General features: G+C 38.3%; 1 protein-coding gene across 2 annotated transcripts in view; it reads left to right on the top strand.

The window, feature by feature from the left end:
* The window catches only part of LOC139964806 (alpha-1,6-mannosylglycoprotein 6-beta-N-acetylglucosaminyltransferase A-like), a 72,508-nt gene that overhangs the window by 6,418 nt on the left and 51,072 nt on the right, over positions 1-15,018 (top strand). For both annotated transcript variants that reach the window (XM_071966789.1, XM_071966790.1), the window contains exon 2: positions 6,726-7,108. In XM_071966789.1, coding sequence (XP_071822890.1) covers positions 6,841-7,108 — 268 coding nt within the window. In that variant the 5' untranslated portion in view covers positions 6,726-6,840. The remainder of the gene's footprint in view (positions 1-6,725; positions 7,109-15,018) is intronic.

Genomic DNA, 15,018 nt, shown 5'->3' with positions numbered 1-15,018 from the left:
CTTCACACCCTTTAAGCTACTGTACAGTCTAATTGGTATTAGCATGACTCCTAAAGCATGACTCCTAAAGTTTCAAGAAAGCTTGAATGCTGCTTTGAAGGAGCTTACTCCTTTATTTCAAACTATCATGGTACATATACATACTGTATATGATAGCAAATCTTTCATTGTAACCACTGAAACGTGCAGACACGTTAACGTGTTGAATACTAATTTAATTGGTAACTTGGGTTTGCCTGCCGGAGGTATTAATTCCTTCATGTTGAAGTAAAAAGTTTACATACCCGACTGCGTGTTTCGCACTATTGTGTGAACACGTTGGATGCTCATGTGTGTCCTTGTGGCCTCATGAAAATAATGCTATACGCCTCGATTAATCAGTGACTGCACATGTTCATCTCTCTCACACAATGGAATCACTTCCTCCAGGGGAGGGGGGGGGGGATGCACTACCTTGTCTCCTGGAGGATGCACCTGTTGTGAAATTTACATACTCGGCTCAGTGGTCATGATGACATGAATTCACAAAATATCAACAAATTAGAATTTACAAAATGATATGAGGATGTGGGTTTGAACCCAGAGAGACAGAGAACAATATACACAGGGATGTGCTCAGGAATATTTGAGTGCCAGGCAGATTGTGCAGTAGTGTGATCCACACCCTGGGAGAGGGATCTCATGGGTGGGGTACCCCCTCCCCACTGGACAAATTTTGAACATGAAGTATGCTTAGGTGGTGCTATTTTACATATTCTGTGCCATATATTCTCCCAAATTTTGGTTATGGTAAAATTTGTTAAATTATCATCAAAAAAGTGCCGGGCGGAACTGTTTAAAATACTTTTTGTGCTGGGCGGCATTCAGAACTGCTGGGCGTAGCCGCCCGGTGCCGCCCAGTGTGAGCACCCCCCTGCATGATTCATAGATTGCTGAGATGTCGCTGGAACTTTCTTGTGTTATGTTTTAAAGTCTCAATAAGTGTTTGCTGATGAATTTCAGAAAACAAACTTCCGAGGTAGGTTCAATGTTTCTTTATTCTAAATGCACTCTGACCAGGTGGGTGTAATGGAGAAAAGCTGCTGCAATCGGCCCTTATGGCCCGAACGATTTACCGTAAAATCACTGCGACCGCCCATGTCAGCATGTTCATTACACAAATGAAAACAATATAGTCTACACATGCGGACCGATCAAGATTTCAATGCAGTCCTATACTCGTATCGTCCACTCTTTAAAATTCCATGGAGGAAATGTCTGAAAACACCTGTTTATTTATTGTAATGGAAGGAAATGACACAGTTTTGCAAGCTACTTCGGTAAGACCGAGTGAAAGATATAAGAGCAGAGACCTACGACAGGCTAGCCACGAAAGTAAAAGTAAGCCTACTGTAGGCCTAACAGTCATATTAAAACAAAACAAAAAAGATTTGATTGGCGCAGACTGTTGGGCCGGGCTTGCAAATTTTGATTGAAGTTTGTAGAATCTACGAACTCGTTAATAAATCTGGCAAATTTTATTCAGCTCAGCATTTTTAACGACAGATAACTAAATAAAAATAATGAATATTGATATGAAAATTGCATAGAGCGGTGTCATTTTCACTGAACTGTTAGTGCAGTAAGCTGGAACCTGTACTGAGACTTTAAGAGAGGCCTCGATTTGATTCCCTTTTCTTTGTAATGTCTGCATGCCTACCGGAAATTGTTCGATAAAACAAAAGAATTTAGAGAGTTACCTGCATATATATATATATATATATATATATATGAATGAATGTCTGATTGTCAGATTCAAAGTACCAGGGGTGCACTCTGTACAATCATAACACTTGGGTAATCCGCCCTCAATGACAGTTATACAAAGCTAATTTATACGCATACACACCACTTAGAATCACTGTGGTAGAGTGGTACGGGCATCGGTTAGTGACACAAGATTGGGGGTTAGACACCACCATCGATCCCAGAAAATACACACACAGCTTGCTACCATCGGAAATTAGACACTAGATGGGTCCCCTTCAACCCTCCTCTCCATCTGTACCCATTTAAAGGCATTGAAGACTCGCCCCAAACTGCGTGCGGCGCTCTAAAAAAGTTAACTTTCTGTTGCTTGCAAATGACGTTTTGTTTTTGTCTCTACCAAATGCAGACAGTAATGAAACGTGACACCTTGTTATCTTTAGCTGGACCTGAGATGTCCACCCTGCTATGTACACTGTGTTGTGGGTATTGACCGTAGCTGTATGTACTGACTGTACACTAGTGTCTAATTACGGACGGTACCTAGCAAGTTGTGTGTGTATTTTCTGGGATCGATGGTGGTGTCTAACAATTCTGTTACACCTCATTCGAAACTAGGTCAGATTACCGGCATGAGACGTTTCTTTGTACGCGAGTCTTCACACCCTTTAATCAATGCCCCACCCTACAATTTGAAATCCTAGAATTGCAATGTAAGTATATATATATATACTGTACAGTATACATCAAAAGATACAGTCTAGCAATACAGGGATCACTATTTAACGATGGGACAATGTCTAAGATCAGATAATAAATGTCTCATTACGGTGATATGTACAGTATAAAAAACATTATATGCCCCTGAACTTTGTAACAATCAGTACATTCCACATTTCCACTGATATTCCACATTCAACTGATATTAAAACAGCTCTTAATATTCTGAAACACTTTTAAAGGAAATTTAAAATCTGTTCTAAAGAGCATTTTTATGAGTCCTCTAAGCATCATAAAACATTGCTTGACTTTGGCTATATATTAGGCACTTAATAATTGTTTTTGATTGATATTGAGAGGGGGTGGGAGAGGGGGGGGGTTGACCATGGACATCATCATTTAGTAAGTACTGTTTGTGGCAGTATCCTGTACAACCCGTTTAAAGCAGCATTTTGCGTCCTCGACTATGATATTTCTCAACCTCACTGACTCCACTATGCCATAACGACATACATAACTAGCTTATCTATTTATATTTTACTTCAAATGGTGGCATAAAAGTCGAAAAAATTGCAACTTTCAACTTTGTTGTTCTCCAAGATATTTTCCGTTGGGAACCCAATCAACCTCGCCCATAATATGAATATTTAAACACTACGAACGTCATTGACAGATACGTAATATAACACCACGCTTGATTTGTGTACAGTCTATATGGCAGTTGTACCAGGGAGTTGCATAACAACTCCCAACGCAAAGTCTTGAATCTATTTTTAGCAACGTCTCATAACTAAACCTGCATTTCTGATTGGTTGAATTCAAACTAGTGGGTTTGGGAACTGAATGCGATTTAATTTTGTATACAGTGGAATACTCGCCAATTAACGTTTTTGGCAGGGAATAACTTGGCTAATATCTTAATTTGCTGTTTTGTGATTTGATGTATGTAAAAAACTCGATGGACATGTCAAAAAAGTAGAAAACGGCGACCAAACGCAAAATGCTCATGAATAAACATACTATTCACTGATTGGTGGAATTCAAACTAGTGGATTTGGAGATATGAAAACTTTGTCGAGGACACTTTTACTCATTATCGATATAAATCGTTAATTACTCGCTAATTAACGCTCTTGGCAGGGTGAAACTTGGATGGTATCTTAGTTTGCTGTTTTATGATTGATACATGTAAAAAAATCGATGCACATGTTAAAAATGTGGAAAAAAGCGACCAAACGCAAAATGCTGCTGTAGTCAGTGGAAATATAAATTTGTTGTGAAAAGCACAGATTGTATCCTGTGTGAGGTGTGACTAGTCGATCTGGTATGACTCATCCAAGTGGTATACATACTGTACATACATGGTAATGCAACAAAAGTGTTAAGAATAGTATGGTATTTATGTAACTAGTGCACAGGCAGGCCATCTGTGCTTGATGAAAATATGTAGTTAAATACAACTACACAACCTGACAGGTCTATCACACATGGCTAAGTAGCACCGTCTAAGTTAATAGTTTCCTAACACTCATACATGGTGGTATATTCTTATTTTCCTCAATCGATCAAAACCAAGACGGATCGAGTGGAATACGGAAGATATGGTGGACCATACAGTACTGTATATTGCCCGTCATCGGGGCAAATTTGTTAATGGCTGTCCGAGAGTCCGACCAAATTTCTTATTCAATGAACAGCCAAACTCAGCTGCACATGGAGGTTGTATAGCGGACGACTAGTCGTTCAAGTCAAATTGAAATTGCATTGTTATCAATATCCCCAAATACTGTAGGTATAAATGATAAGGTTGACATTACCTCTAAAGCTGGTCTTCTATTCATCCTCCCCCCCCCCCCCCCTTATAAATCTCTCTTACAGTTGTAGATCATATGGTGACCATACTGGTGATTGCTATTTTCCTACATTCTTCAAAACAAACCCCCAAAAACCTTAAAACTTTACCTAGGTGGGCCTACTGTACCTATACTTCACCTGTATTGCCAACTTCCTGTGCATACACAGTATACATTGGGATGGATGGATGAATGATAAGAAGCACCTTCTGTGAGGATATCCTACTGTACATGGTGCTAATAGGTGCTGTGTAGGTGTATAGTGGCAGTTAGTGTGTTGAGGTCAATAAGTGGAGGATACTGTATGACTGGTATAAACATATTATGAAGGTCTGAAGTAATGGTGGTCTAGCGAGGGTAACAGTGATTCCAGTATCTGATAAATGACATGGCAGCAGCTGTTTTCTTAATTTATAGCTTGTACAGTATGATTGGCAGTATTTTAAATTGCTAGGAAAGATATATATGTGAAGCTAAATCTTGTGTCAAGGCAAGGCCTTCTTAAACAACTAAATAGTAAATACTGTAACAACATTTAACCCCTGCAATAGAGATGATGTGCCTTGTCCTAGGACACAATGTTATAATTTGGCCAAGAATTTGAACGGTCTGCAATTTTTAGATGGCAATTTTTAGATTTTTAGATGGTAATTGCCTTAGCCATTTGACTATAATGCCCTTGCATACCGTAGATTAGTGGGGTTTTTGGTCAGTTTTCTGTACCTGTTCTGTAAAATTGGGTCAGCTTTCCCTGGAGGAAAAATTTGTTGAAAGGAATCAGTCCTAATTTATTCATGCTAACTAAGATATAACTAAGATACAGTACTTCTTCTGTAACTATATTATTCAGCTGCTAAACTACAAATGATGATGCTATAGTGCCCATAAGTATAGTGCAGTGATGCTTCAGTCATTTGCTAGAGGATTTATTCTTCCAAAGTTAAAAAGTCTTGGAAGTTCATACTAATTTAGCCAAACTGTGTATACATAGGAATTTAACTACCCCAGTAATTACACAGAGAATGACATAATTGATAAGCCTCAAGTCAAAGTAAAATCAGTACTGTAACTCATGTTCACAAGATGTGAACTTCACATTTACTTTGTTCCCCACTTACCTGTCTCCCCACAACCTAAGCACCGCATTCTACCGTGTCTAGTATGCCCTGGTAATCTTTTAACACTGTACACCCTCACTGACCCTAGTGACCTCCTTCATTTTTCTACCACCCTAACCGCGAACCAGCGGAGGGGGGAACAAGGCTACGAGGTACGCCCCAAGTCATGAGACTCAGGGAGCGCACGTAGCAACAACTGGAGAAAACATGAAAATATACAACAATATATGAGAACAAGGTTACTCCCGTCTTAACATGACAAAACAACGAAACGAACCGTCTATCTCGACTAGCTAGGAGATAGCGGAACGTGGCTACAAACTACGCTACAAAAGTGAAAACCCACACTAAAAGCGTAAAAAGGTAACGAAAGTACATGAAACAAGCAAAACATCTTATGAGAAGTATGAAAGCTGAAAAACATGTACATAAGAAAACACATGCCTATCCGCGTAAACAAGGCGGAAAAAGGCAAACGAACGAAGTAGTCTCGCAGAACTACTACCTGTGAAAACAACGTTACGCTAAAAAATGAACGCATGGGCGAGAGTGTACATAAAAAACAGCCCCCAAAACACCCTTCCCTACAAGAATAGGATACTTATCAGGCTGGAAAAGATGTTGGAAGTCTAGAACTCCTGATAGGAAACTTCTAGGTATAATAATCCAAGGTATCCGGGCAAAATTCGGCGAAAAATTTTTCCCAATCCGAAAACACTATGAGACACTTTGGTGGTAGAAAAATGAAGGAGGTCACTAGGGTCAGTGAAGGGTGTACAGTGTTAAAAGATTACCAGGGCATACTAGACATGGTAGAATGCGGTGCTTAGGTTGTGGGGAGACAGGTAAGTGGGTCACTCGTATATATATAAACCAGTAAGTTTTATAATATCTAGAGTAGTGCCAAAAAGAAGTGACAAATCAGTGATTAATTATGATGCAGATTCCTCCCCCCCCAACCTTTATGGGAATTAATTAGCAGCAGGTTTTGTGCATCCTGCAAATGTGCATGAACGGTGCTTCAGTATATCTAAAGTTTATTCTCTGATATTTGCTCAGGCAAGTTTGTATTCCTTAGTATATTGGAATCGTGTTCTTACAAAATTTGACTTCACTAGTACTTCAGTACTGTTTAATTACTTCTAGGGAAATACGATACTCCTTGTGTCGCTACTTTAGTGTGATTTCCATGATGTCTTTCTTCTCCGCAACCCCTGGCACAGGTCAAACGTCAGTTCGGTAATAATTTGTTCTTTATTTCTTCGCTCATCTCTCTTAAATCTCACAGACACTTAAACCTAAAACAACGGACAACATGGAGGTCAAAGCTCTTTCTGCCGCAGTCAGGAAAAAAAGCGGTTGATAAACTCTTCGTCTTTAGGGTGGGCTATGAGAAAGCAAGGATGAGAAACAGATTTTGTAGAGGGGGCTGGAGAAGGTGCTTTAGTTACTCGGGAAGGAAATCTTGGCTCGTCTTCCTCCTTTTCATCGTGCTCTGGTTTTACACAATGACGTCTTTCATCCTACTGAATCGCAATGAGGAAGGGACGGACAGCCAGCTACTGAAGGGCAAGATACTCGACCTCAGCAAACGGTATGTCAAAGCCGTCGCTCTGGAGAAAGGCGGGCGAGGAGTGGGAAAGATCATCCCAGATGTAGAGGGCAGCTACGGTAAGATGGAGATCTGTTGCAAAACTGGCGGGTGGGGTGGGGTGGGGGGAGGAGGGGGCAATGCAAGGTAACTACTGTAGAGGGTTCCTTGCTAATTGTTTCAAATTATATGTAGATAATGGTAGGTGTTGCACTTTAACCTAGAGGTACATGTCATTTTTGCCAGACTAGCTAATTTTGTCCAGGTCAGGAAAACATTTTGCGACTCAAATTTTGTTCTAAGATGTACAAACACCGAAACCGCAGTTACATACATGGTATTATCTACATAAATGTTTGGATTTGTAATTTGATCATAATATATGCAAGTTGCATATCATTTTGCCATGCAGTACTGGATAAATTATTCCCTGAAGGAGGTGGATAATTTACTCTGCCTATTTTGAACAAGATAAGGGGAAGCAACTAATTACACTTTTACTCTACATCAAAAGGAGGTGCGTGGTGGGTGGAAGTGGGGGGGGGGGGGTTGGAGAATAAATGAATGCTATTGAAAATCATGAAGCTTCTGTACTTAAACTTTCAGCATTCAGGTTTCCTCAGGATTGTCCTGTAATCATTACTCAAAAGAAGATTGCTAAAATTGATTACAGTATTTAAATATTCCGTTCTAGGAATTCTTGAAAAAAATAAAATAAATAATAATCAACAGTGATTTGCGACTAGAGATTTGCGATAAAGGGTTTCTTATCCAGAAGCAAAATTCATCTTAAAAGTATTACTTGCAAGAAATGCATCGAAAATATTCAAGATTTTTGGCTGGTTACAGTACTTCGGTATTGAAATCAATTGATTCATATACTGAAATTTGTCTAGTCATACTACAGTTAGTATGCTGTCAACATGGGGGGGGGGGGTGGGAGGGGGGGTTTGGACATAAAGAATTATTGATAGAAGTACACTATATAGTGTGAAAACTACTTCAAAGCCAAGGGATGTTCCACACATGTATGCATACATTAATGTTATGTACTGTGCAGTTGTATGCCTTGTAGCATTGTCAATTTCTGCCATCCAGGCTAAATGCGATTGTTTCACAGATAAGCTGAAGTGCCTTACAGATTTGGAAGTTTTTGTTAGATCAGCGGTCACGGTATAGATTTATGCCTGAATATAAAATTACAGTAATGCAAAAGAGAAAAGGAAGCGAAGAAAAAAACACACACACAGACAGACCGACTAGAAAAGATCAATATATATGTTACTAGTACTAGCGTGCATATGTACAGTAGAACCAAAGTACAGTATGTACAATACTGTACAGTACAGTACTGTACTGTACTATATAATAATATTAATAATAAATGAGACTTATATAGCCCCAAATCAGTAGACAAAAGTCGCTGCTCAAGGCACTTTACAGAGAAAGCAGATTAATTCACAAAAGAACAAGTGAAAAGATGGGTATGTACAGTACTGTACAGTACAGTACTGTACGTACAGTAAGTACTGTACTGTACATACTGTACAGTACTGTACAGTACTGTACTCTACAGTACTGTACAGTACTGTACTCTACAGTACAGTACAGTATGTACAGTACTCAACAGTACTGTACATACTGTACTGTACAGTACTGTACATACTGTACAGTACAGTACTGTTGAGTACTGTACAGTACTGTACAGTACTGTTGAGTACTGTACAGTACAGTACAGACTTACGTACAGTAAGTACTGTACTGTACGTACTGTACAGTACTGTACATACTGTACAGTACAGTATGTACAGTACTGTTGAGTACTGTAGAGTACTGTACAGTACAGTACTGTTGAGTACTGTACAATACTGTACATACTGTACTGTACAGTACTGTAGAGTACTTTACAGTACTGTTGAGTACTGTACATACTGTACTGTACTGTAGAGTACAGTACTGTACAGTACTCAACAGTACTATACAGTACTGTACTGTACAGTATGTTGACTGCTTACAAGTGCTCTGTGAAATTGCACCCAAGACAAGTGTGAAAATGTTTCTTACAAGACGTACTGTACCATTGACAGATTCTGATCTGAAAGCTATTCCTCTTGGAATATATTAACAAACTGAGAAATTATCAAAAACCTAAGACAGTTTCCTTTGAACAAACATATTTAGAACACAATTTAGGGTCATATTTTTGCACATGTGTACCGTAGTGTTGCGTACTGTACACTAGGTGTGTCTTTCACACCTATAATGAAATATCAATTAATAATATACACACATCTTCCAGTCTGGAAAAATAGCTTTTTAAATACTATGGCCACTCTTCTTCCAAGTTCATCGGAAAAAGCGAAGTTGATGGATCTTTGAAGAACCGTCCCTCCCTACCCTCCATTGATCATGATTGGTTTGGGAATTGGGAACAGGGAGTATAAATTGATCGTTTCATTCAATTTTTGGTAACGATGCTGAAGGCTCAGTAACCTTTGCAATTGTGCTGGTGTGTGTGTATGGGGGCGCGTGCAGTGCGTGCGTGTGTTGGTGATGGCCAGAATGAAAATACGATATTTTAAGACGCACAAGTTGAGTCTATGTCATGCTTGGTAGGTACATGCCCCATGATGTGTAGATGTGCCCTATATTGTTTGTGGTTCCCATCTCCTGCATATTAGTGAGTGGGCAGGCCTTAATGTAAAATTCTGATGATGGCAATATCTCTTCAACCTTATGTCTAATTTAGTTCAAACTTAGTAAGTTCATATTATGTAAATGTTCATTGCATAAACAGTTTGTTTACTGGTTTAAACATACGTACAGGAGAGAAGAGTATGTACCATTACCCGTGTGACCTGAAGTCTTAGAACTGATGAAAGATGAGTACTAGAGTTTACAGTTTTGTTCAGATGGCACTAAAATATTCTGCAACTTAATTGGAACTTGTTCTTTAACATCTCCAGCTGAGCCCGCTATATAGATGCGTCATTCGGTTTTAAGTAATTTTTTGAGATCATGCATGGAGGATTTAATGCTGACAGGAAAAGCATGCAGTGCAGCCAAAGTTGATTTGGAAAACATTTACTCAATAATTCTTGAAATAATTGTGTATTTCGAGTAGAAAGATTAAAGCATGCATGTGCAATTGAGTACAGTGTATGGCAAGCGAAATGTCCAATAACTATTCCAGGTTTTACGGTCAAAATTCCATATACAGGTAAGAGGGAGTTGTGATATCACAATAGGATAAACCATCTAAGCTTTTAGAGAAGGTACTTAATAGTTTATACTGTAACTGTATACACACATATGCAGTGTTATAGTAGTGCCGTCGCTGTAACTTGAAACTTGAAAATTCTCTGCTGGGCATATTACTTTACCCTGTTGTACAGTATTATAAGCAATTTCAGTTATAATCACGGAGTTTGTATGGGAGGCAGCCACGAAGCTCATGAGACTATCTGAGTCAAAATCAAATTGAAAGTGAACAGTATATGGGAGAGTCACAAATAACATCAATAGCAACTAAAATAATGTTAGAGTAAGGCCTTCCTATACACTAAACTTGATTAACCCTGTACTTACTGTACACCTCCTGTGCACTACCCTTAACACTCTGAAGAACATTTGAATGACTTCTCACTAGTTTTTGCCACTTCTGGGCAATCATTACAGCACTTTATTTACACTAACAGAGATTTTTGCAACTCAGCTGCTTTTCTTTATTTTGGGTTCTTTTTCAGTTCTTTTTTTAAAATATTTATAAATGTTTGATTATCCTGCTTTGCTTATTTCATCAATGCTGGCTTACACCTATATATACCCATTGGCATGCTGTTTTATTATCATGATTCAAAAAACAATTTAAGCTTCAAATGCTGCAGCTCTGCTTCTCAACCAGCCATATATATTTGCTTCACTCATTATTAAACCTGTTTCCCTTAATTACCTTCCTACAGTACATTAAGTACTGTGTATGAGCAGTTTACTTTGAAATATCATGCAAAGGTGTCCATCCCCTGGAAAGATGAAAAAATCTGTGAATAATAGAGAAAGAAAGGTGATAAACACAGACAAATTGTACTTTAAACCTTTTTTGTAAAAGTGCCAAATAATGTTAAAACCGGCTTGACCTAATTTCTCCATTCATGATTGTGACAGATTGGGAATTATTAAGTCATTTCAGGTCTGAAAATATCCTCAACTGATCTAGTTTTTCAAGACCTTATTTGAATAATCTAGGGGGAGTACCTTCATTCCTCTCTAATACTGAACCTGTCTCCTATAGTAGATATATATATGCACTCCAACCTACCTAGCATACTGTACAGACTGGTAAAATTCTTGCACTGTGTCCCAAATCTACCATTCCCTTTTTAAACCTTACTGTACAAAGCGTTGTTGTTGTTGGGTATTTTTATCCCGTTTCAATCCTCTTGTATTAAGTACAATCTTTGTGCAAGGAAGAGGGCAAATGACTTCATAAGGGTCATTTGCAAAATGGGGTGTTGCAGTGTAAGAAATCTTTAGAGAATGTGGTTCAGTTTTGTAGGCCTGCTAGGTTGATCAGAGTGCGATTGATAGGAGACACAAGGGCATAGGAACCGGGGGGGCTGGGGGGGCGCCAGCCCCCCCAGTGAAAAATGTGGAGGGGCGGAAGTATCATTCCGCCCCCCCGCTTCGCAAGTCAGAAAACCCCTTTTTCATTTCCATATGAGAAAAAAAACCTCATTTGGAGCACCAAATTGCATCTAAGGCCAGGTGAAAATACAAAATTAAGTTTACAAAATGGAGTGGGTATTGAAGTGTGCTATATTGCACCAAATCGCATCTGAGGCCACCTGGAAATGCAAATAATTCCAAAGGGGAGGGGGACACCCCCTCCCCTGAGACCCCTCCCCCAGGTCGGCCATCAGTCTTCAGCCCCCCCACTCCAAAGAACCTTCCTACGCCACTGAGGAGACAGGTAAGTCATTTGCAAATAACCAAACCAGTAAAGGTTGGAGTATCTTTGAGGATCATTGTGGAAATATTGGACGAGTATACAGTAGCAGCCTGAAGCAGTGCCGGTGCCCCTATAGTGTATTTCCTGTGATTAGTTTATCGTAAGACCTTACTGAACACAGCATACTGTGCATTCATGGCACAGTGTATTGTACATATTGTGCAGTATTTACAAGTTAACAGTACCCTTTTGATTAGATTTAAATTATCAAAAGAAGAAAGAGGAAGTGTTGGAGTTCCATATCTTGTTCATGTTCAACCATAGCAGTAGTGTGTACAATGTGTGGTACTGTTTGGTTAGTGTACAACAGGGAGTCATTATGGAGAGTCCCTGAGTATAGGTTATGTCTTCATGTCACTGGTTGATGTCACCCATTGGAAACTGTTGATTGGTTAGGCTAGATACAGTATTGTGCACCAAATCCATATCCAATGACAACAGCTGGGTTATCAGGGTCATCCGAACCCTAAAGCTAGCTGTTTGAATATTTGAGTGTAGCCATTTAGCTCCCTTTTGGCTTTAAATTGTCTAGTTCACAGTGCTTGTTACACTTGTTACAGTGCTTGTTACACTGTAGCTCCATGCATGACCATAATAACACATAAATGTGCTTTTCATGTATGTTAGATCGATGTATTGTTAAAAAAAAATTAAAAAAAAAGTTAATGATAACCTTCTCCTTTTTCTCTTGCAGTAATTTCTATTTAAAATTAATGTTGTATTTCTCTTGAAATTTACAGACTTCATTGTTGATGTGACTGTCAATATAATTTTGTGTTTACAAGTTCACAACTAACAATTTTGTTTCACTTTTGTTTTAATTATTTTCATGGATCATATATATTTTAACATATATAGTAACAGTACAGTCCTTCTCAAGGTCTTTGATTTTATGAACCTGTTTCATTACCTCTCAAAATGTAAGATTATTATAATGTGTAAAAAGAAAGTAAGAAAAAAAAAATGGTTTTACTGTAGCTACAGTAATCTTTGTACTATGCATGGGTATAAATTATTGTAGTTGTTCCTTAAATATGTTGACAAGTAAAGGAACAATAATGATTCCTAGAAAAGTTTATTGGTTTAGTAAATTTACCATTCAGGAACTGTTGAAGGAGGCAAAGCTCAGAAATCAATAATTAATAATAATGATAATGAGTTTGATATTTGTTCTTTATGCATATACTGTACGTTATGTATGCATGCAATCCAAAGTGTTGAAGAATCACACCATGACGGCACATACAAAGGGAAAATAATCATGAGGCCAAAGGCACTGGTGGTTGAATTTGTCATTTTCTTCATTTTCTGTTAAAGTACTGCCAGCCCCAAGGAACTCCATTGATTGAACTTTCTGTAATTTCAGAATCTACGGTAGCACACGATACAAGTTTACATACTTGTACTGTATATATTGCACAGACAAACCAATACCAATTATACAAACATCTGTTATGTACATATACAGTAAAAGGATCATTGTTGAGATAGTAATACAGTAACTGGAACACGTGGGTTGGCACTTCCTACTGTAAGGTTAATGATTAAATTCCCTTATTTCAGCCTCATGGAGTTAAAAAAAAAGTAAAAAACTATATAAATAGAATTAGCCCAGTTAGAATGATTATTAAAGAGTTCCAGGATCTAATAATATAAAGTGTCAATGATGTGTTGAACTAATTGCAAATGTTGTCAATATTTTGTCGCTTTGCGGGGCGGGGGGGGGGGGAAGGGGGTCATAGGGGGCGTGGGTTGAAGCACATACTGTATGACAATTAGAAACAAAAGTTGTGTATATATTCTGTAAGGTATATTGGTATGTATTTCAGTTAATCAGTTCCACCTTTGAGTGTATAGTGTGCCAGGATGAGCCAGGCTCTTTGTCATACAACTTTCTCTCCTTCGTAACTTAATTAAATTTCACATCCTCCCTCAGCCAATTTCCCCAGCCGTGTATTAATGATTCTGTGTGCAAAAGTCTGCATATAGTATGCATGATTGGTATCCTCATGTTGCTTTTAATTACAACAAATTTTGGAGGTTAGGATGCATGTAAGAACAGTATGTATGTTGCCTGGAGGGCCTAAATCCATTTAATGCAGACACTTTTCAGTTCGTTCTGGTATAAATTAGGTTTCAGACACTCTCAGATCATACAATATGCTTCACTTTTTAATCGGTGAAGCAAACCTTGACCGTTCTGAGTAAACCGCAAAATTCCAAAAGATGATCGCCAAAATTGCAAATGAACTGCTGCGTGAAGCGTTTCTCAAGAAAAATTACGTAGTTTACCGTAAGTTGTCTTCTGTGAATGGTACGGTAGATTCAGAAGAGAGGGAGAGAGTGTGCGGTACAGTACGAATTCCAGGAGTGGGAAATAGAGGGCGGAGTGCTAAAACATTTCCAGTCTATAGTTTGGTTTTGTGTGTTACTGTAGGTAGGAAAACTTTCTTAAATCCCAACATCAGTAAATTTTTGGGAGTTGGCTAATTCACTTAGAATCAAGTTTTGAAATCTTCCAGTTTGGTTTTGTGTGTGTACTCGATAATATGATGAAAACTGTTTGGGCAGCAAAAGTGCTGGGAGTTAACAGATCCAAATGTGGTAATCACCGACCCCCAAAACCTCATTTGGTAAGACAGAAAGAGAAAAATTGTTTTCAATGTACTAGTATGATTTGAAACATGGCTGCATCAATCAAAATGTTTTAATGTACTAGAATGACTTCAAACAGTGGTTGTATCATTCAAAATGTTTCAATGTACTAGAATGATTTGAAACAGTGGCTATATCATTTTCAATATATTAGAATGACTTGAAACAGTGGCTATATCATTCAAAATGTTTCAATGTACTAGAATGACTTGAAACAGTGGCTCTATCACTCAAAATGTTTCAACGTACTAGAATGACTTTAAACAGTGGCTATATCATTTTCAATGTACTAGAATGACTTGAAACAGTTGCTATATCATTCAAAAT

The sequence above is a fragment of the Apostichopus japonicus genome, chromosome 23, assembly GCF_037975245.1.
Source record: "Apostichopus japonicus isolate 1M-3 chromosome 23, ASM3797524v1, whole genome shotgun sequence".
Classification (NCBI taxonomy): domain Eukaryota; kingdom Metazoa; phylum Echinodermata; class Holothuroidea; order Aspidochirotida; family Stichopodidae; genus Apostichopus; species Apostichopus japonicus.
The sequence above is the reverse complement of the archived record's forward strand: the minus strand, read 5'-3'. Positions and strand labels throughout refer to the sequence as shown.